The following is a 23,336-nucleotide window of genomic DNA, read 5'->3' on the forward strand; positions in this document are numbered from 1 at the left end:
GAGATACATATTGTCTTGGTCATGTTACTGTTGCTGTTCTTTTTCTGTTGAACATCCTGATTGGTGAGTGGGTACGAGCAATGCAGGTAATAAATACTATATAAACAAGAAATATGGGCATATTGTTTGTGTTTTTTAGTTTTTTTTTAAGATAGCATAAATTGTGAATATGTGTGCAGTGTTATGCATATTAAATAATGTCAATGGTAGAATCAAACCGCCATCACTTCTGTCAGTGACAGCAGGTATTTATGTGACTGCAGACTGTCAGTGTACTCCACTTTGTCACTACATCCTCCATCTTCAAATGATACTTTTAAACAAAGTGCCATTTTTCAGCAGGAACTCAGTTCCTGAACCTCTCATTAACTATGACGTAATGTCCTGGGCCAAAACGTATTTTTTATAAGATAAGTTTTATTTTAGTCCCTTTTGAGTGCTTTCTTTTCAAAATACTATATATATGTATATATGTATATATAATTGTATTTCTATAGCTCCACCCTCAGTAGCGCCACCCACAATTCCTGAACCTGTGTGTATGTATATATATTGTGGCAGTATCACCAGAGATGGTGCTGGTGAGCAGCAGATTGTGTGTGTGGCCGGAGAGAGCCGCCCACACTGAGTACATAAGCACTGTGGGAAGATGTGTAATGGCTGCCATATGACCAGAACCCAGATGAGGCTGCTGTTGGACACAGTCAGACAGTCCAGGTGGGGCTGCAGTGTGAGTGAAGCAAACCAGGTGGTCAGGATCATACCTGCAAGGAGGCAGGGAGATCACTATACCTCTGACACTGTCCTTGTGAGAGGCAGCAGCCAACAAGTTAAAGAAGCTATACCAGACCAGGAGGCCAGTGTCCATTCCTGCATGTGGCAGGAAGGACCACCAATCTCAGAGACTGTGAGAGACTTTCATGCAGATTAGCTGCTTCTATAGAGAGGGTTCAAGAAGTGAGCTAGTGCCCTAAGAGAGGGCTAGATTGTTTATTATTTTCTATTTCTATTTACTGGTTTCAATGCTGGAAGTAAAGCACCATTTTCATTTATTTTTACTGGAACGCAATGTGTGGAATTCTGCACCTAATCACAGCACCACTGACCCTAATCTACCGAGCTAATTGCCCCACAACATCACAATATGGTGGAGAATGCGGGCATAAAGATTCTACGCAGAAGATTCTATGCATAAAGGTTCTATGCAAAAATACAAATGGAAGTATGGATGCTTATTCCACTACATAATTGAACTCCAAAAGGAGGCTCACTGCACCTGAGTGATGGAAGTATTTACAAAAACAAAATGGCTGCAATTGTGCACTTTTCCTTAGGAAGGAAGAGAAATAAGTGTTACACAAGTTGCTGGAGATTTGTTGGCTTATGGGAGAGGCAAAGTTTGCCAGAAACAGGAGTATTGAAGTGTTTAGCAAAAGTGAAGTTGCAAGTATATAAAATGCTAAAGAGAAAAAGTTAAAGTCTGTTGAAGTATTTCATGGAAAAGTATGCATGCCTGCAAATCATGGTTTAAAGGTGTGCAAATTTATTGAAATGACGAGTTATGCAGTATATACTGTGTCTATGAAGATAAATGTGTGTAACCTCTAATGTTGAAAACCTGCAAGAAAAAGTGGTATATTCTGCTGAATGCTCAGGACCTGCTCATTAATTTCAAGGTGTGCTATTCTGTGTCCTGGACTTTTTCTTTTGCAATTAAAAGGAAAGAGAGAGACTTGTTATATGCTGTTCATTGCAATCAAAGTTGGTGCAAGTGACAACCAAAGCACTTACTGTGTTATGTTGTGAAGTGTATAAATTTGAAAGTCAAGTGTTGCAAGTTGAAAACTGTGTGCTAAAAAAATAAACAGCATTTAAACCTTAAAATGACAGACACCCAATTTGTTGTGGCTGAAAAGACTATTGTCCCGTGTTCCCCATGAAGGTGTCATCCAATGGTTATTAGGCAAGTCAAATTCTGCTTCACTCTTACCCCTTTGAGATAACATGGATGACATGGTGAAGGCCTTGCTGCTGGCTACAGCAGCTCAGCAAGAAGCCAACAAGCAACAGTGGGCAAAGCTCAAGGCGTAAAAAGAAAGTGGTCAGTGTGTGGTGCAAGGTCTGTCCAGAGAGGACTATATTAGCCTGGAAGAATTTAACAGTATGTGTAAAGTTTTGATTGAAAGTAATGCGTATTATGCTGGAAAGATTGATGACTTAATGGAACAATTGACTGATGAGAGAAATGCTCATGAACAAGCTGAAAAGAATTAAGGAGTGAATTGTCCTCTTTGTACTTCAGCAGGAACTGGAGGAATTGAAAGATGGTGTTCAGAGGCAACGGAGTGATGTAGAGCGCACGCAAGTGAAAGTGGCGAATCTGACTCTGGTATTAAATGAAAAAGACTCTTTAATTGTGTCCACACAAGTAAAACTTAAAGACTGTGAATTGGAGAAAAGTTCTCTGGCGGAAAAGTTTTGTGAAGTAAACGAGCAGCATCTCCAGATACTGCAGACTCGCACTCAGTGGGACACAGACCATGAAGAAAAAGAGATGGAGATGATCCGTTTTAAAGTCAGCTGTAAGGAGCAAGTACAAACTCTCCACTCCAGTTTAGTTGCAGCTAAAGCAGTTTCAGAATGTCTGATGGAAAGAAATTTATTCCTGGAGGAAAGTCTGCATAAAGCTGCCAAGCAAAGTGAATCTTTGGAGAGAGAGCTTAACCTTGCCCATGGCAGGTCTTGGAAGTTTTAAAGAACAGAGTGAGAACCTTGGGAAGTGTCTGCTAAGTACACAGAACCAGTTCCAAAGTTTCCAAGTGGAGAGGAGTACCAAAGAACTTGAGTTGCAAAGTGAATTATACGTGGCAGAGTCTGAAATAATTGTACAAAAGTTGAGACTTGCTGAACATGAAGTTGTGGAGCGCAATCTACTGCAAACTGAGAGCAAGTTGGAAAGCGCCATGGTGAAAATTGCCCAGCTGGAAGAGCAGCTGTCTATGGCTCAGAAAAAGTTCCACATAGTAGTGGGAAAATCAGAAGAGGAAAATAAGTGAAATATCATTTTGAAGTTGGATTCTGGACCTAAAATGGCGTCCGATGTCTTCGCTGAACCCAGTGTGGCAGAAGTACATAAACACAAGCAGCAATTGTTACAGGTTGATCTTGAAAAGGCTGGCACGCAGAGTGATATGCTACCGGTGCAGAGTGTCTTGTGTGATGAGCAGCGGACAAACAGTGAATTGCGGGAACTAAGTAAGATGTTCCAGAATTATGTCTTTAAGCAGCAATGGGACCATAGAGATGTCCTCATTAACTATACCAGTGCACAAGAAGGGAAAGAAGTATCAGAGTTGGGAAATTCCCTAAAGGTCCGTCTTGGAAACGTGGATGAGATTCCTTGCAGTGACTTTCAACTCACTATGATAGGTGAGGGTATGAAGTCCTCCAAAAGGGGCACAGGTCCAGATTGCAAAACTGTGTCTGATGTTGATAATAAAGAACTGACATATACAGATGGTGATCGCTTGACCTGTCAAGCAAAGCTGCAGGATGTACAAAAGTCTACGAAGATGGAGATGGCTTCAAATGATGAGGCTCACTTGTTGCCGTGTATTCAGAGTGATGTGAATGTGACTCAATCACACAGTTTTCCAGGGCAAAACAGAACCTTAAAGAAAGTTAATTCTGAGAGTCTTGTGAAGAATACTACTCATGTTTGTGAATCAATGCCTACATGCAAGCAGGATGGAACTTGCAATGCTGCTGAATTTTTCTGTGGGGAAGTGGAGTGGTCTCACATGATAAAGCTTGTAGCAAGTAGTCCAGCTAGACATTATTTGAAAATAATGACCTCTATGGATAGTGAACTTCAACCTGTGCTGGTGGAACATGTTGAAATTGTTCATCATATTTTCAAGACTCAAAAATCGGGAGCACAAGAAAGTCAAAGAGAACTATGCCTTAATGAAGTGGCAGATAGCCATCAAAGCCATGAGATAAATTCTGTGGATCAGCGGAGTAAATACTCAAGTATCTTATGTGGACATGGGAGTCTGGAATCTGAGTGTGGCAGTGCCAGTACATGGTCGGTTGACATAAAGCCAAGGTCCAGAAGTTGTGGTGATCATGATGATGATGACTCTCCGGATACTGTTAGTTCCTCTTCTTTCAAGGGGCCATCAGTGAAGTATGCCAGTAGCCAATACAAGGCTGAAGGTTAAAGATAAGACAAGCAGAAGTTGGCTGAAAAGTGTGGCTTTTAGAGGTTTGAGCAACAGGAACCTTTGTTCTATGAAAAATAAACAAAGAAAAAGCTGTTCTTGGTCTGAATCGGAAGATTCTGAGGAAAGCAACTTGCTGGATTTTGATGTAGGTGGCAAAAGTAAAGATGAAGTATGTCCCTTTGGGAAAAGTAACTTTAAGTTCTTGATGCCTGACGTGGTATCCAGGGATGACCCTCAAGTACTGCATAAAGAAAGCAAGAAATAGCATTGCTACCATAAAGTGGGAAAAAAAGTTTGGAGAAAATAAATTCTGGAATCTGGAGGATGAGACCCCCAGAGATCACAAGAGTTTATATAACCATGAATGAGGTGAATTTCTCTCATGAGGAGAGTGAAGAGGGACATCATCATGAGATGGCCTCGTCCCATGTCACTGAACCCAGGGGTTTCAAGCTGGGGAGGTTGATATGTGGCAGTATCACCAGAGATGGTTCTGGTGAGCAGCAGATTATGTATGTGGCACGAGAGATCCGCCCACACTGAGTACATAAGCATTGTGGGAAGATGTGTAATGGCTGCCATATGACCAGAGCCCAGGTGAGGCTGCTGGTGGACACAGTCAGACAGTCCAGGTGGGGCGGCAGTGTGAGTGAAGCAGACCAGGTGGTCAGGATCATACTTGCAAGGAGGCAGGGAGTTCCCTATACCTCTGACACTGTCCTTGTGAGAGGCGGCAGCCAACAAGCTGAGGAAAGTATACCAGGCCAAGAGGCCAGTGTCCAGTCCTGCATGTGGCAGGAAGGACCACCAATCACAGAGACTGTGAGAGACTTTCATGCAGATTAGCTGCTTCTATAGAGAGGGTTCAAAAAGTGAGCTAGTGCCGTAAGAGATGGCTAGATTGTTTATTATTTTCTATTTCTGTTTACTGGTGTCCATGCTGGAAGTAAAGCACCATTTTCATTTATTTTTACTGGAACGCAATGTGTGGATTCTAACTCTGCACCTAATCACAGCACCACTGAACCTAATCTACCGAATATATATTCCCTTTCATCCGATTGACTAAAAGTCTATTTCTATCTATATTTTATATATATATATATATATATATATATATACAGTCAGGTCCATAAATATTGGGACATTGACAGAATTTTCATATTTTGGCCTCTATTCACTACCACAATGGCTTTGAAATGAAACAAACAAGATGTGCTTTAACTGCAGACTTTCAGATTTAATTTGAGGGTAATTACATCCAAATCAGGTGAACGGTGTAGGAATTACAACGGTTTCTATATGTGCCTCCCACTTTTTAAGGGGCCAAAAGTAATGGGACAAACTAAACAATCCTAAATCTAACTTTCACTTTTTAATACTTTGTTGCAAATCCTTTGCAGGCAATTACAGCCTGAAGTCTGGAACGCATAGACATCACCAGACGCTGGGTTTCATCCCTGGTGATGCTCTGCCATGCCTCTACTGCAAATGTCTTCAGTTCCTGCTTGTTCTTGGGGCATTTTCCCTTCAGTTTTGTCTTCATCAAGTGAAATGCATGCTCAATCGGATTCAGGTCAGGGGATTGACTTGGCTATTGCATAACATTCCACTTTTTAGCCTTAAAAAACTCTTTGGTTGCTTTTGCAGTATGCTTCGGGTCATTGTCCATCTGCACTGTGAAGCGCCGTCCAATGAGTTCTGAAGCATTTGACTGAATATGAGCATATAATATTGCCCGAAACACTTCAGAATTCATTCTGCTGCTTTTGTCTGCAGTCACATCATCAATAAATACAAGGGAACCAGTTCCATTGGCAGCCATACATGCCCACGCCATGACACTACCACCACCATGCTTCACTGATGATGTGGTATGTTTTGGATCATGAGCAGTTCCTTTCCTTCTCTTCTCTTCCCATCACTCTGGTTCAAGTTGATCTTTGTCTCATCTGTCCATAGGATGTTGTTCCAGAACTGTAATGGCTTTTTTAGATGTTGTTTGGCAAACTCTAATCTGGTCTTCCTGTTTTTTGGCTCACCAATGGTTTGCATCTTGTGGTGAACCCTCTATATTCACTCTTGTGAAGTCTTCTCTTGATTGTTGACTTTGACACATATACATCTACCTCCTGGAGAGTGTTCTTGATTTGGCCAACTGTTGTGAAGGGGTTTTTCTTCACCAGGGAAATAATTCTTTTGTCATCCACCACAGTTGTATTCCGTGGTCTTCCGGGTCTTTTGGTGTTGCTGAGCTCTCTGGTGCGTTCTTTCTTTTTAAGAATGTTCCAAACAGTTGATTTGGCCACACCTAATGTTTTTGCTATCTCTCTGATGGGTTTGTTTTGATTTTTCAGCCTAATGATGGCTTGCTTCACTGATAGTGACAGCTCTTTGGATCTCATATTGAGAGTTGACAGCAACTGATTCCAAATGCAAATGTCACACCTAGAATCAACTCCAGACCTTTTACCTGCTTAATTGATAATGAAATAACGAGGGAATAGCCCACACCTGTCCATGAAATAGCTTTTGAGTTGATAGTCCCATTACTTTTGGTCCCTTAAAAAGTGGGAGGCACATATTGAAAATGTTGTAATTCCTACACCGTTCACCCGATTTGGATGTAATTACCCTCAAATTAAATCTGAAAGTCTGCAGTTAAAGCACATCTTGTTTGTTTCATTTCAAAACCATTGTGGTGGTGAATAGAGGCCAAAATCTGAAAATTCTGTCAATGTCCCAATATTTATGGACCTGACTGTATATGGAATATGCTTGAGCGCAAGTGCAGTTTTTTACAGCATTTCCTTGTGGAACTACAAGTCCAATAATGGATTGCTCAATTCATTTGCAGGCTGCAATCCACATCCACAGAAAAAAAGGTGTCAGTCTGCTTGCACACTGCTTGTTATCAGTTGTCGTCTTCCCAGTGTACTCGAATCCAACCAGGAAAAGATTTCTAAAAAACTGAATAAAGGGGGCGCCACATAGTGCATTAAAAGTATAACATTTTTATTTTAACAATCACGTCAGGCACTGAAAAATAGCATGCATACCAACAATCGCTAGTTAACTGGGGACAGATGCGTGCGCATTTCGCTACTAAACGGTGTTTTCATATAGGATCTTACGCATTCGCTAATATGCGACTAGTTAACAGCGCAATTGTGCGTATTACTGTGTATATGAGAAATGATGAAAGATGCAATCGCATGGTGCTAATAGTAATCTCGCCATATGTACTTAATTGTGAGTTTATCTAAAATGGCGCTGGGGCGGCCATTCGCAAAATGGCGTATTGCGATTTAATTTCCAAGATGGCGTCTTGCCAATTTTAAACTGATCTTGTCTCAGCCAATTATCCAGCTTCGACACAGGGAAAAAACAAACCTGTTGGTAAAAAGCGCCATGGCTCTGTTTCAAACCAGGAACCAGCTTGCGATAACCTCTGCACACCCTTTCTACTAACTGACTTATTCGCCCCTGATATGCCAGTTATTAACTTTTCTAGCATAGAACTTGTACAAGTTTCAATGGTGCAACTGATGGTGGAGTATAAAGACACACATGGCATGATTGCAGCATCTGTAGACACTGACAGTGGGCGTCTCAATCCTTACACATTCACACGTATGGATGTACACCAGGGAGGGATTTGTAATGACATTAGCAGAAAGTCGCTGCCGCAACTGCAGCAAAATCACAAAGAAGCCCACGCCTGCGTAGACCCTATGAGGAGGGAGTATCCCGCCCCCATCAACAGACCCTGCCTTCATTAGGGCTGCTTCCAGAAATGTCCCCGTCTGGTTTTCCATCCCAATCCGCCCCTGTGTGTGTATGAGGTGTGTGGGGGTGGATAAATGATGAGAAGAGCCGTGTGTGCAGGACCAATTAGTTTATTTCATAGACACACTGCTTCTCTATGGATGGCGGAGGTGGTCTAATTAGGTGTGTCCTTGTAAAGCACCCATTTTTTCCGGTTACGGTATTATCTGTCCCCTGCTTCACATTATTAATGTGGTGTTTGCTCGGTGGCGGAAGTGGGTAAATCTTTTAGGGGGCCCCTTAACGTGTGGTTCTAGACAAATACCTCTCCTCTGCTGGACCTTTGGTCTACTGACTAGTAGGTCTATGAGCTTGCCAGGCATCTGTTATAATTGTAGTACAGGTCAGAATAAAAAGACGGCATCTTACATTGGTAGGCAAAAGAGGGGGTTAACCTACAGGTAGGTGTTGTGCGCCTCCTGCTCTGTCCTTGGAGAGCTCCCACTTCTCCTTAGTCTCCTTAGATGGTGTGCCATCCTGGCACTGGCACCTTGCAAAGAAACTTAAAGGTAAAGTGACCCCAAGAGTATGTGGGATCTGGCTCAACTGGAGGCTGGTGGTGATACCAGTGGTGGGTGATGAGTCCTGTTGTGTTATATATTGTGGCAAAGGGCTCCGATCCCTGGTTTTCTAATGATTGTTGACAGACTGTAAGCTGTGGATTATAAACACACGGACAGAGACAAGAGGTGGGGGAATCAGCTGTGTGTTAAGTAATTACTTAGTGCAGTAGTTTCCAAACTGGGTGCCTCGGGTTGGAGGTTCAGCACCAAATATCAGTGTGATAGGCAAAACCAGTGCTAATGGCTGCCAATCAGAAATGGCTGCCAACCACCACATAACTGCACCTAAGGGTGACATATAAGCACAATTTACTTCATTTAATTTTTGCTAAAAATTCTCAATAAGAAACTTTTGGCCCAGAGGTGCCATGGAAAGAATGCTGATAATCTATGGCGCTGTTTTTCAAAAAAGTTTGGGAACCACTGGGTACAGTAAGTGCTTGAGTGGAGGTATTTAAGTGTGTTGCATTGTGGGGTGACGATGCCAGCTAATGTCCGGTGTATACAGTAGATAGCTGCTTTTATGTCTAGTAAGAGACAGGGTCACAGGACTTTTTGTATGTTTGCTGTTTGGAGCTGAACAAGCATACTGTCTGTTTTACCCTCCTGACGAATAAATAGAGGACTTGGTCCAGCATATCAGTGTGAGGTGTTGTCATCTGGGACTACCTTTATCACAGTATATATCTATATATTTAAGTATTCAATATGTATTATTTTCTGTTTTTCTGTCTTTAACTTTTGCATGCGTGTCCATCTTCCCATTACTCAAAAACTTGCACACAGTTATGGAGGATATTGCTGACCTGTTTGATATTTAAAATATTTAAATTTCAGTAAACAATTTACCTTATATATAACAAAAATGTCTTTAAGGTGATGAGGTTAAGGAAACTTGCTCAGCAAATTGCCAACTGTCGACAGAGGCTGGAACGATCCACAGTGCTAATTAACCAAGCTGATCATCTCCTGAAGGAAAAGGATCATGCGAGGTTCCTGCAGGCTGCCAAGACTGTAGTAGATAGGTAAGTGACCAACAGATCCACTTGTTACATGTGTTTAATGATGAGAAGTGCAATGGTTGCTGTAAGGCTGGGTACACACTGGAGTGACAGGCATTCGTCCCGACATCAGAACGATGCCCTTGAAAAGTGATTGTGCAACCATCGCTAGCGACCGCGGAAGCACGCAATCATGTGTACACAGTGAGCGATGTACTGTAGGCGATATGTAGTTACGAAATGGCAAATCGGCCTGACATCGCTCCAGCGTGTACCTGGCTTAACACTTGCTGTTAATAGAAATACAGTATATGTGACTGTATTGTAGGAAACCTAGTGTATTTGGATTTTAAGCTTTACTTTATGGGGAAGGGCAGTATTCTTCTCTTATTATGTAATAGTACACCTGTTAAAGTTCTACAGACTTGTACAAGCCAATTCGCTCTCATATTAACCATGCTTGTTTACCACCACACAAAATATACAACTGCATAATTAACTTTTGAAAGGTAGGAAGCATTGGCGTTTTAAGAGAGTAGGGAGCCCGTGTGCAGCCTCCGTTTGGGCCCCCTCCTCTCTGACTGCGGCTCAGCGGCACTGAGAGCTATAGGTTCTGGCTTCATGCCAGAATCTACAGCGCATGCAAATGGCGCCCGTGCCTACTTTCCCGGGGACATCTTTTCTGCGCATGCGCAGATCACTGGGAAAATGGCCGCCACCATTTTCCCAGTGAGTGTTTGCTGCTCTACAGCGCCGGTTCAGCGTTGCGGAGCAGCACTTCGGGAATCGGCGGAGAGGTATGTATAATTACCTATTTGAGTTGGGTGTGCGGTGTGGGCACCCCTGGACCCGGGGGCCCGTGTGCCCCGCACACCCTGCACCCATTATAGATACGCCCCTGGTAGGAAGTGCAAACCCATTTTTTGTCTCCTTACCATCCTGCAAGCCATGGATTAGAGCTAAATACTGAAAGATATAGTACTTCATATTATTGAGATACATTGTTGCACACTGTCGCTAATTTCCAGGAGCAGATTCAATTATCTGTGAACTAGGTCATGCAACTTTTTAAAGCAGGTAAAACCAATAACAGGCCAGAGTTGCCTTTCCAGACTATGTGATAACTATTAAAAAGCCTCTTAAGGTGCCCACACACATAGCGATGTGTTCTCAATCCCACGATGTGTACGATTTCCCCTGAACTCTCCCCAGGCAGCTCCCCGGCAGTCGTTGTCATGATTTGGAGTAAAAAATGTCCAAGATCTATCGTGCAGCCAGTGCATTGTGTCCCAGATTGGCAAATCTGCCCTACAGCACAGCAGATCTGAAGATGCGAGGTACGACGAGCGGGGACGCACATTGGCATCGTGATCGTGAGTGGACACTCACAATTTCCCCATATTTCTACTTCAGGGTCCATAGGGTATCCACAGGATACCTTGGGTATAGGTGATGACGTCAGGCATCGGGCATAATAGAGTTAAGTTTTCAGCCTCCCAGGATGCACTAGGGTCCCCCTCCTATACCCCGCCCCCGAGCCAAGGCATCCCAGTTTCTTGTGGTGCCCGGCCGGAGTCGGATGCACCTGCTAGAGGGGGGCTTAGAAGAGCCCCTGAAGTTTTCTTCTTTGCAGCTGTGGCTGCACATCTGGAAGTACAGCATGGACTGTCAGTACTGACGTCCATGCTGTCTTCCCTACACCCCCGCCGGTACCAGAACGCCGGTACCGATCCGGGGATGCTGGTAAGCATCTGGGGTCACAGCTAGCGGTGACCCCAGATGTTCTGGGCCATGGCCGGATTTAAGCGGGATTACAGGCTGCTGCCTGTACTTTTACTTTCTTACTGTCAGCCTTATCACTGTCCCTTAAGCAGCAGGGGTCCTGCGGTGGGACCCTGCTGAACATGGCCTAAGTTTCCAGGCAGGGGGCTCCCTGGAAACTGGCTGCAGCATGGAGCCAGGTATTAACCTGCGCTTCCACTACCCCCCTGGGACAGCGGACCGTGGCAGAGCGGTAGCGCTGCGGCGTCCCAGGGGTTATATGCATGCCAGGGGAGCGCGCCTTCCCTGTCTCACAGCCGGCGCCTCCACCGCTGCACACAGCCCTCTCTGCACACGCCGACTGGCCCTTTGGCAGCGCTCCTCCCCCAGGCCAGCCTCCTCTATGCTCCTCGGTGGCCATCTTCAGAAAGCCCTTGCGGTGCGGTGCTGCAGGGTGGTCTCTCACTATACTAAAAGTATTGGTGAGAGGGGTCACATACTTTCCATCATCATGTCTGAGAGTGACTTTACTCTCCGGCTTCAGTGTACTACGTGTAAAGTACCTATAGCGGAGGGGGAGGGTAGCGCGGAAGGGCTATGCCGGCAGTGTTTTTTATTGGCGCGGCCGATTACGGTCACAGCACCGGTACAGGAGCCGCCCTGGGCTTGTTTCGCTCAGGCGCTTACAACCTTGGTGGGCCAGTTAGCTCCGCAGCCCGCATTCTCACAGATGCGATTGTCCCAGCAATCAGTGGTGTCGTCACCCATGCAGGGTTTCCCGAGGCAATTGATGGTACCCCGCAGTCTCCCTATTTCCCCTCTCCCGGTCTCTCAGGAGCCGGCGTGGGTTAATTCCCTGACTAGTTCTGTACAGCACTTGTCGGAGGTGTTGCAAGGGGAGTCTGTGTTGAGGCCACATAAGCGGCCGGTGGCGTCTCTGTCTGCTCCTTATGAGGATGACGAAGTGACGTCTGATGATGGGGAGATTCTGGATCTTTCCGACCAGGAACCTCTCCGTACTAAGGAGGCGGACGCTAGGTCCAAGGTGTATATTCCTGGACTTATTCGGGCAGTCCGCACAGCTTTGGTGTTTGAGGACGAAGTTCCTCCGGTGTCTAAATCTAAATATGCCTTTTTTTAAGGATGTTAAGGGTGACGCCACAGTGTTTCCTCTTTCGGGTCAGTTGGTGGACCATTTAGAGGAGGCGTGGAAACAGCCTGGCAAACGATACCAGCCGCAGAGGCGTTTGGCGGTGGCTTATCCGTTCGCGGATAATTATTTTTCTAAGTGGGAATCCCCTCCACAGGGATGGATTCTCATGTGACACGCCTAGTCCGTAGTGCCACATTACCCATGCCATCCATGTCCTCCCTTAAGGATGCTACGGACCGCAAGGTGGAGATCTGCCTAAAGTCCGTTTATTCCCTTGCGGGAGGGGCAGCTAGGCCAGCGATGGCCATTTGCTGGGTTGCCAGAGCTATGGAGCGCTGGGCTGATACGTTGGAGGCGTCCTTCGATTCCGACTGTTCAGCTGAACAGACGGAGTTGATCGGCAATCTCCGGGATTCGGCCACTTATATCAACGAAGCGGCCTTGGTTATTAGTACCCTGGCGAATCTCTTCGGCAGCTGTTGCTGCTCGTCGCACTTTGTGGCTGCGATCTTGGATGGCGGACGCTGATTCCAAAAAGGGCTTGGAAGCGTTGCCTTTTAATGGAGAAGTTCTTTTTGGTCCGGACCTTGACAAAATTGTAGCCACGCTGGCGGCAGCCAAATCGGCATGTCTCCCGTCTGCTGCAGTTCCTTCCGGTTCAGCTACATCGTCCTTTCGGCCTTATAGGGCCCAGGGTAGGCCTAAAGCACAGTCCTTTCCCCGACAGGCTGGCCCCAAAAAATCGGCCAAGCCCCAGAAGCAGGCCTGGAGTACCAGACGTCCGGCCCCTAAGCCAGATGACAAGCCTGCGGCCTGACGGTCCGGGCCTCCCTTAGGGGGATCCCAAAGTGGGAGGCCGCCTGTTGCAGTTCGCCCGGTGTTGTTCGGTCACCACGATAGACACTTGGGTTCTCGAGGTGGTCTCCCACGGGTATGCCCTCTCCTTCCGGCACAGACCCCCGTCTCGATTCTTCACCACGGGTCTGCCATCAGACCGGAACAATGCCCGGAAGGTCTTGCACACTATGCTCCAGGCTGGAGTTATAGTGCTTGTTCCATTCTCCCAGAAGGGCCAGGGTTTCTATTCCAATCTCTTTTTGGTGCAGAAACCCAATGGGTCATTTTGTCCGATACTCAACCTCAAAGCTCTCAACAAGTCTTTGCGGGTACTGAAGTTTCGGATGGAGACCCTACGGTCCATCATTCTGGCGCTGGAACCTGGGGACTACATGGTGTCATTGGACATACAGGACGCTTACCTGTATGTCCCTATTCTTTTACGCCATCAGCAGTTCCTCAGGTTTGCAATCCACAGCGACCACTTTCAGTTCCGGGCGTTACCTTTTGGCCTGGCGACAGCACCACGTGTTTTCACCAAGGTGATGGCGGTCAGGGCGGCTTCCCTGCGGCTGCAGGGAGTCCGCATGTTGCCGTACTTGGACGACCTTCTCTTAGTTGCAGGATCTCCGGAGCTCCTTCTACGCCACTTGGACCTGACCATTGCGGTACTGCAATGGCACGGCTGGTTAATAAACTAGCAGAAGTCCACCCTGATCCCGTCTCAGCGGATTCTGCAACTCGGAGCCTTATTGGACTCCAGACAGCAAAGGATCTTTGTGACGGGTGAAAAGATCTCTGCCTTGCAGTTGAGGGTGCACAGTTGTCTACAGAGCCGCCGGGTGTCTCTGCACTCGGCGATGAGGTTACTGGGCTCCATGGTGTCGGTATTCGACATGGTGGAATATGCCCAGTTTCACTCCAGACCTCTGCAGCACCTGATCCTGTCCAAATGGAATGGACTGCCTCAGAATCTAAAGTCCCAGACGATGGTGCTCACTCCGGAGGTTCGCCTGTCCCTAGCCTGGTGGTTGCAGACGACCCATCTCAACAAGGGTCGTCCGTTCTGGGTGGCGAATTGGGTCCTGTTAACAACGGACGCCAGTCTTTGGGGCTGGGGAGCAGTCTCGGGTCCACACTTGTTCCAGGGCAGGTGGACTAAGGCAAGAACAGAGCTTCCAATAAACATCTTGGAACTCCGAGCGGTTTTTAATGCTCTCCAGCAGGCACATCGGGTTCTCCAAGGTCACCCAGTGCAGGTCCAGTCGGACAATGCTACCACCGTGGCCTACATAAATCGGCAAGGAGGAACCCGAAGTCGGGCAGCTCTCGTGGAGGTGTCCCGGATCCTGGTATGGGCGGAGCGCAATCTTCCGGCCATATCAGCAGTCTTCATCCCGGGAGTGCTAAACTGGGAGGCGGACTTTCTCAGTCGCCAGGACGTTCATCCGGGGGAATGGTCCCTGCACCCGGATGTTTTTCAACTGCTGGTGGACAGGTGGGGTCTTCCAGAGATCGACCTCATGGCGTCCCGGCAGAGCAACAAGTTGCCGGTGTACGGGTCTCGCACAAGAGACGAAGAGGCGTCTCTGGTGGATGCTCTGTCCGTCCGGTGGACGTTCCGGTTCGCTTATCTGTTTCCTCCGTTTGCCCTTCTTCCGCGGGTAATCCGGAAATTCAAACAGGAAGGAGGGACACTCCTGTTGATAGCTCCCGCATGGCCCAGACGGCACTGGTTCTCAGACCTTCAGGGTCTGTCCGTGGACAGTCCTCTGCGGTTGCCACTACGACCTGACCTTCTGTCACAGGGTCCTTGTCTTCCCGCGGACCTGACTCGGCTGTCTTTGACGGCGTGGCTGTTGAGACGGCCATGTTGAGGTCCAGGGGATTTTCCAGCTCTGTAGTGCGAACCATGCTAAGAGCTCGGAAACCATCTTCCGCGAGAATATACCATCACGTGTGGCATACGTTCTTCCAGTGGTGTCGACCGAGAGGTTATGCACCGCGGGAGTTTCGTCTGTCTTGAGTGCTAGTCTTCCTACAAGCGGGACTAGACCATGGGCTTCGCCTTACTTCTTTGAAGGTGCAGGTTTCTGCCCTGTCTGTCTGGTTTCATCGTAGGATTGCTACAATCCCTGATGTGTGCACCTTTATTCAAGGCGTTCTGCGAATTCAGCCGCCATTTGTTCGACCTGTGGCGCCTTGGGACTTGGCTGTGGTCCTGAGGGCTCTCCAAGGACCGCCGTTTTAACCACTGGGCTCAGTGGATCTTAAATGGCTAACAGCTAAGACTATTTTCCTTCTGGCCATAGCTTCAGCCAGACGGGTTTCTGATTTAGGGGCTCTCTCGTGTAGACCCCCTTTCTTGATTTTTCATGGGAACAGGGCAGTGCTACACACTCGTCCTGAATTTCTTCCCAAAGTTGTTTCCCAGTTTCATGTTAACGAGGAAATAGTTGTACCGGCTTTTAACTCACCTGGCCTTTCAGTGGGTGAGGCCACGTTGGATGTTGTGCGGGCCCTAAGGACTTATGTTGACCGCACTTCTTCGTTTAGGAAGTCGGACGCCTTGTTTGTCCTCTATGGCTTCCGTAAAAAGGGTTGGCCTGCTTCAAAGCAAACTTTGGCAGCCTGGATCTGTATGGCGATTTCAGAAGCTTATCTTCATGAAGGCCTGCCGGTTCCTCCTTCTGTGAAGGCTCATTCCACTAGGTCTGTGGGTCCTTCGTGGGCAGCTCAACGTGGTGCCTCTGCAGTCCAGATCTGCAAGGCGGCCACGTGGTCCTCTGTCCATACCTTTGTGAGGTATTATGCGTTTGACACCTTTGCCTCTCAGGATGCTTCCTTTGGGCGGCGGATTCTCCTTTCAGCACAGGAGCGTCCCCACCCTTAAAGGATTTTGCTTTGGGACATCCCCAAGGTATCCTGTGGATACCCTATGGACCCTGAAGTAGAAAATATGAGATATGGTAAAAACTTACCTTTGCTTTCTCTATTTCTACGAAGTCCATAGGGTTGCACAGGACTCCCGCCCTGTCGCACGTGTGCTGCAGATGGGCTTTGCTCTGGTCACCGGTTTTTCCATCTCCCTCTGGTGAGAATGTGATTCTTGTGTGTATCCAGATCTTTTTTCTCTCTCTTCCTTCTCCTCCTTCGGCCTATGGCTTGGTACGTAACTGAGATGCCTTCGCTCGGGGGCGGGGTATAGGAGGGGGACCCTAGTGCATCCTGGGAGGCTGAAAACTTAACTCTATGGTGCCCGATGCCTGACGTCATCACCTATACCCAAGGTATCCTGTGGAACCCTATGGACTTCGTAGAAATAGAGATAACAAGGGTAAGTTCTTACCATATCTCATATTTTTACACAATTTGTCGTCACGATGCGTAGAAATTGGCCAAATTGGGTAAAATATCGCTATGTGTGTGGGCAGCATTATACTTTGCTAATGGCCGCTGACAGCCTCCTACGGTCTCCTGCTCTTATTTACCATTTTTGGGGGGTTCAGGATGATTTCCCCTGTACCATGCACTTCATATAGTTTGCACAGTACAGAATTAAAGTGACATTACCACAATGCTAGCATCTTGACGTTTCTAATTGAGTTGCGTGAGCTGTTCCAATTTTTTTGGCAAAAATATCCTGCGATTTGTGCGGATATTTAACCTTGGACTTTACAGTACAGAACTCACAGCTGACTGAACCTACCCCTTTGTTGTTCCTGACATTGTCGCTTCACAGTGTCAATTCTCTTGCTCTACATACTGAAGACCTAGGAAAGCACTAGAAAATGCAAACAATGTTTTTGTTGTTGTTTTTGTTTAATAGATTAAATACGGCCATTGCCATTCCAGATATTTTGAAACATAAAGTCAACCATGCTGTACCTTTATGGCACTACCCCTCCCACTAGTTATTGTTTATCATTTACAGTATATTGTGCCAACATAATACACTGTGGTTTATAGAGAATGTTTACTCATTCACAGCATTTTTGCTTCTGTGAAGTTGCAATCTAAAGGGTCTATATAATAAAATGCAGTATATTCGCAGGAGATAAGGCTTTAGTAATTAAACTCCTCAATTCTTTACTGCACAAAGACTAGGGTCAATTACATCAGCAGCCAATTAACAGACCAGTATGTTTCTGGTCTATGGTAGGAAACAGCACCCGAAGGAAACTTACATTAACAGAGGAAAGAAACCAGTTTTTATTTTACTTGAAATTGCTTTCACACAATTGTTAAAAGTCACTGAACAACCCAAATATTTAATGGTGCTGTTATCTTGTGACAGAGTATCCATGGCAACTACATCTTCTCAAGTTCTTATCCCTGATGTCAATTTAAATGATGCCTTTGAAAACTTTGCCCTGGATTTCTCCAGAGAGAAAAAATTGCTAGAAGGATTGGACTATGTAACGGGTAAGATAATGTGCTATAAATTCACTCATCTTCCTAATAAATTATAACTATTTTTATTAATCGGTGTCCCAGGTTTTTTTTAATTCCACTGTTATTGTTTGTATAGTTTAATATATTTTATAGCAGTGATAGGTTTTCTCACTATGTCTAAGGAGTAACTGATAACAGCTAACATCAGTTACAATGAGAGCTAACATTCAAACTCCTAACTAGCCTGAGAGCAGCCAGTAGTAAATCTGTTGTGGAGCAGAGATATCTTTAAAGTCAAAATGTATTTTGTGTATACACAATTTTCTAGCTGGACACCCTGCTGTTTTATTTTCTGTCTCATTTGGGATAAAGACCAACAACTGCCCCTTAGGTGAATTCACTCACAGTTCCTGTACATGGCTGCTTTCCCCAGAAACCCATGCATTAAGGTGACCATAACGGTATTCCTACACTGGGCATTTCTTATGTTTATATCTCAGGCTGTCACTGACCTGACTTGCGCCACTTAAGGATGTATTCTACAAACAATATATGCTATGTGAAGTTTAATGTATGTGGAAGTCAGTATATTCTAATGTGTACATTAATTTGTGCTCCAATAATCTTATATATACACTTATGTTTCTGTGACATACTGTACTTGCCAACAATGTAATAATGTCCTCTGAGAAAAGCTGGAGGGCAGAAGGAAGGAAGGAAGGAAAGTGCAGGAGGAATGGTGGAGGGAATAGTGTAATTGCAGCCCTTCTCCACACTGCTCAATGCCTGAAACTGTGGGGAAGGGGTGTAGGATGACATGGTTAGCTTCACCAATCAGTACCCCTACTTTACTAGGAATTGAGTGAATGGAAGGAGGCTGTCTACTCTCCGGGGAGTTTGGGAAAGCTCCCTGAAATTCTGGATTCTACCAGATATTCCAGGAGACTAGATCTGTATAACATAAATGTTGTTGAGACCTGAGGACATGTTTGAGAAGCACAGCTACAGCCTTAAATGGTAACAAGGGAGAGAAACCTGAATTACAGATTCCCAGATTGAGACTGTCCTGTGATGGGTTGAAATTACGTTTTCGATATTTTAAATGATGAAAATGACAATGAGAACAGCATTATGTCGAATACGGTATGCCAACATAATAGTAAGGTATGTAAAGCATTGCAACCATGTCGGCTTTAAACATTATTCTTTACCATCATGTTTAAAGTTCTAAAGTCAAAACGGTTATAATGCTTCACGTCACATCACATTACTAACATGTAGTACCGCTGTACCAATCCCACTGCGACACCTGGGTGCTGTATGTATTGTTTGCTAATGTTTTCTTGTTTAAGTGCATTAATGTTGGTTTCACTTAAATCGGCAGCTCCAAACCCTCCTTCTATCAGAGAAGAGCTTTGTACTGCATCTCATGATACCATAACAGTCCACTGGATCTCAGATGACGAATTCAGTGTTGGTTCCTATGAGCTACAATATACCATTTATACCGGGCAAGCCAACTTCATCAGTAAGAATTCCTTTTACAAGTAAATTCAATATTGCAGACATAAATATATATATATATATATATATATATATATATATATATATATATATATATACAATACTGTGTAAAAGGTTTAGGCAGGTGTGGAAAAAATGCTCCAAAGCGAGAATGCTTTAAAAAATAGAAGCGTTAATAGTTAATTTTTATCAATTAACAAAATGCAAAGTGAATGAACAGAAGAGAAATCAAACCAATATTTGGTGTGACCACCCTTTTCCTTCAAAACAGCATCAATTCTTCTAGGTACACTTGCACAAAGTCTGGGATTTTGTAGAATTATAGTCAAGTGTATGATTAACCAATCATAACAAACAGGTGATAATGATCATCATTTTCATATGTAGGTTGAAACAGTCATTAACCGGAACAGAAACAGCTGTGTAGGATGCCTACAACTGGGTGGGGAACATCCAAACTCTGCTACAAAGGTGAGGTTGTGGAAGACCGTTACATGTCACAGGTCATACAACATGGCAAGACTGAGCACAGCAACAAAACACAAGGTAGTTATACTTCATCAGCAAGGTCTCTCCCAGGCAAAGATTACAAAGCAGCCTGGGGTTTCAAGATGTGCTGTTCAAGCTCTTTTGAAGAAGCACAAAAAAACAGGAAATGTTGAGGACCGTAGACGCAGTGATCGGCCAAGGAAACTTAGTGCATCAGCTTCGAAATCGGATGATGTCCAGCAGTGCCATCAGCTCAGAACTGGCAGAAACCAGTGGGACCTAGGTACACCCATCTACTATTCAGAGAAGTCTGGCCAGAAGTGGTCTTCATGGAAGAGTTGTGGCCAGAAAGCCGTACCTTTGACGTAGAAACAAGGCCAAGCGACTCAACTATTCACGAAAACATAGGAACTGGGGTGCAGAAGAATGGCAGCAGGTGCTCTGGACTGATGAGTCAAAAATATTTGCCTGTAATAGAAGGGGAACATGGAGAGCAGTACAATAATAAGTGTCTGCAGGCAACAGTGAAGCATGGTGGAGGTTCCTTGCAAGTTTGGGGCTGCATCACAGCAAATGGAGTTGGGAAATTGGTCAGGATTAATGGTGTTGTTAATGCTGAGAAATACATGCAGGTACTTATCCATCATACAATACCACCAGGGAGGTGTCTGATTGGCTCCAAATTTAGAACAACGACCCCAAACATACAGCCAATGTCATTAAGAACTATCTTCAGCGTAAAGAAGAACAAGAAGTCCTGAAAGTGATGATATGGCCCCCACAGAGCCCTGATCTCAACATCATCGAGTCTGATTGGGATTACATGAAGAAACAGAGGATTTGAGCAAACTTACATCCACAGAAGATATGTGGTTAGTTCTCCCTGTTGAGTTCCTTCAAAATTGTGTGTAAGTGTACCTAGAAGAATCGATGCTGTTTTGAAGGCAAAAGGTGGTCACACCAAATATTGATTAGATTTAGATTTCTCTTCTGTTCATTCACTTTGCATTTTGTTAATTGATAAAAATAAACTATTAACACTTCTATTTTTTGAAAGCTTTCTTACTTTGCAGTATTATTTCCACACTTGCCTAAAAGCTTTGCACAGTACTGTATATATACTGTGTGTGTATGTATATATATCTATATATATATATATATATATATATATAGTTTTTTATGGATTCAAGTGTTATTTTTCGTTGCTCGATTTCCTCTGTTCTTGAGTTGCAGTATATTATCCAAATGAAGTTATTCTAATCATGTATTTCCTACTCATTTCTTTGAAACGATGATAAACTATTACTATTAATCTTTTCCTCTTTATATATTTTTTTCAAGCACAAAATTGCTTGTAACAGCAGCTAGTAATACAGAATATTTCCCTGCTGAGTGTACATATTATGCACTATAAAACGTGCACATTTAATGCATAAGGGCATGTTAATATATTTGAAATCCTTTTAGCTAGTAGTTATGTTAGGCAGCTTTATGTACCATGTATGAATATGTAGCTCTAACACTTTTATATTTTGTAAGGATTTATATCATATAATCTAAATGTCCCTCTTTTGAAGTGAATGACCTTTTTAGCATAGAAATTCTGTTGTAACTCTTTCTTTGCAAATCGTCCCTCTTCTGCTTCTTACCGGTAATTTGTCTAAATAAACGCCATCATTGACTCTCAAAGAACTATGCTTGAAAATTAATGTCCTGATGCTGAGTTGACTGTATAACTGTTGGTGGAGAAGTCATTGGATGTTTTCGCACTGTGCCTAGGCAAGTACTGGCAGTGCAGAGTCATTCCTTTCACATATAACACTGTCTAGCTTTGCCAGGCGTGTCATGGTGGTGCAAATGTTGGCCTTACTGCCTCACAGCACTGAGGTCTTGGGTTTGATTCTGACTAATGTCACATGTGTGGAGTTTGTATGTTTTCCCTGAATTTGCATAGGTTTTCTCCAGGTCCTCCAGTTTCTTCCCATAAGCCCCAAAACACACTGGTACAGTAGGTTAATTGGCTACTGACAAAAAGAAAACTTTTAATTTATCCCTAGTGTGTACGTACATGTGGTAGTGAATATAGATTGTAAGCTCCACTGGGGCAGGGACTGATGCGAATGACCAAGTATTCGCTGTAAAGTGCTGTGAAATATGTGTGCGCTATATAAATAACTGGTAATAAATAATAATAGAGCTGTGCAGAAGCTCAGTATACCTGTTTTCAGGTGTACCATTTGCACTAATTACAGGCCTGTGCACAATGATGATGATGATGACTATCAAACCAAGCGTCCGGGTAGAGGGGGTGATTCTGCAAGAATCGCATTTGCAAAGCTGTATGTCCTGGCCCTTTAAATGCCTCTGCCTGTCAATCATGCAAAGGCATAGAAGGGTCTGCGTGCGACTACACAGGGCCCATTCTGCACACTCGCTAATCAGGAATGTGCGATCGCACTGCTGAATCAGGCGCAGAGTGTGGGTGCACTGCAAAGATGTGCTCAACTCTGCATGGTGGGTGGATATAAACCTTTATTTCTGTGCATGCAATGCAGGATCGACTACGGCTCATATGTATTCAAATCAACATCATGTATAATATTATCTGACCTATATTTTATTGTATCTCATCAGAGCTTGTAGGCATGTAACATTTGTAATCATATTTATTTCATGTACTGTAGAACACTCCCGAGCCTTGCCAGGGGTGTCACAAAGCTGGGCATACCGACTACGCAAACTTAAATTACTTTATTTTTTTCATTGTTTTAGATACTTTTTGCTGATGAAAGAGAAACATGTCTGATATACATGTTGTGCAGGCAGGACTCCTGTCACCAGCCTACTTGTGCCTAATGCTAAATCCAAATAGATCTGTTACATAGCCAATGCAAACTATTGAAGCAAACATTTCAATAAAGAGTAAATTAGTGCTGGACCAGATGGGTTTTAGGGAGTTTCAAACCCACAGCAATAAGTGAATGCATACAGAAAAGGAACAAGAGGCAGCACACAATCAAATTGCAAATGTATTTTGTTGTAAAAAGGGATTTAATTTACATTATAGCAGAGAGGAGATGGTAACAGATGTTTCATGGCCCAAGTCTTGTCACTGCCCTTATGCTGAATACAGCCTTGATAATAGCTGTTGTGTGTAATGACAATTTGTATGTGAAGATTGCCTAGATGTGTGTTATTGTGTCTTGCGCATGTACAAATTGGCATTTTTATAACAAATTACAGATACAGCAAGTGTTAAACGTATGTTGTATACAGCACAACTGCATTCATGCAACAGGCTATGACTCTTTCAGGAACCATTTCTCTTTACACTGGACAGAATCTTACTATGCACGCCAGATGAATGGAAAGTATGCAGCACACGTGTGCTGGGCTTTGTGAATTAAACTACTATGTTCCCATCCCAGCTTACATGAATGAATTGACAAAATCTGTGGTCTGAGCGGCAGTAATATCACTTGCAGAAAATCCACCCATGGCTGAATAGTGGAAAACTGCAAGAGATCCACAATCACCTCAGCCCAGACCACAGATGCTT

General features: G+C 44.5%; 1 protein-coding gene across 1 annotated transcript in view; it reads left to right on the forward strand.

The window, feature by feature from the left end:
• Nucleotides 1-23,336, forward strand: part of MID2 (midline 2) — a 348,031-nt gene that overhangs the window by 210,957 nt on the left and 113,738 nt on the right. Inside the window, exons 5-7 of the mRNA XM_088444211.1 lie at nt 9,494-9,642; nt 17,667-17,794; nt 19,149-19,292. Coding sequence (XP_088300337.1) covers nt 9,494-9,642; nt 17,667-17,794; nt 19,149-19,292 — 421 coding nt within the window. The remainder of the gene's footprint in view (nt 1-9,493; nt 9,643-17,666; nt 17,795-19,148; nt 19,293-23,336) is intronic.

Source organism: Taudactylus pleione, unplaced genomic scaffold, assembly GCF_031769625.1.
Source record: "Taudactylus pleione unplaced genomic scaffold, aTauple2 ptg000352l, whole genome shotgun sequence".
In the NCBI taxonomy this organism is placed as follows: domain Eukaryota; kingdom Metazoa; phylum Chordata; class Amphibia; order Anura; family Myobatrachidae; genus Taudactylus; species Taudactylus pleione.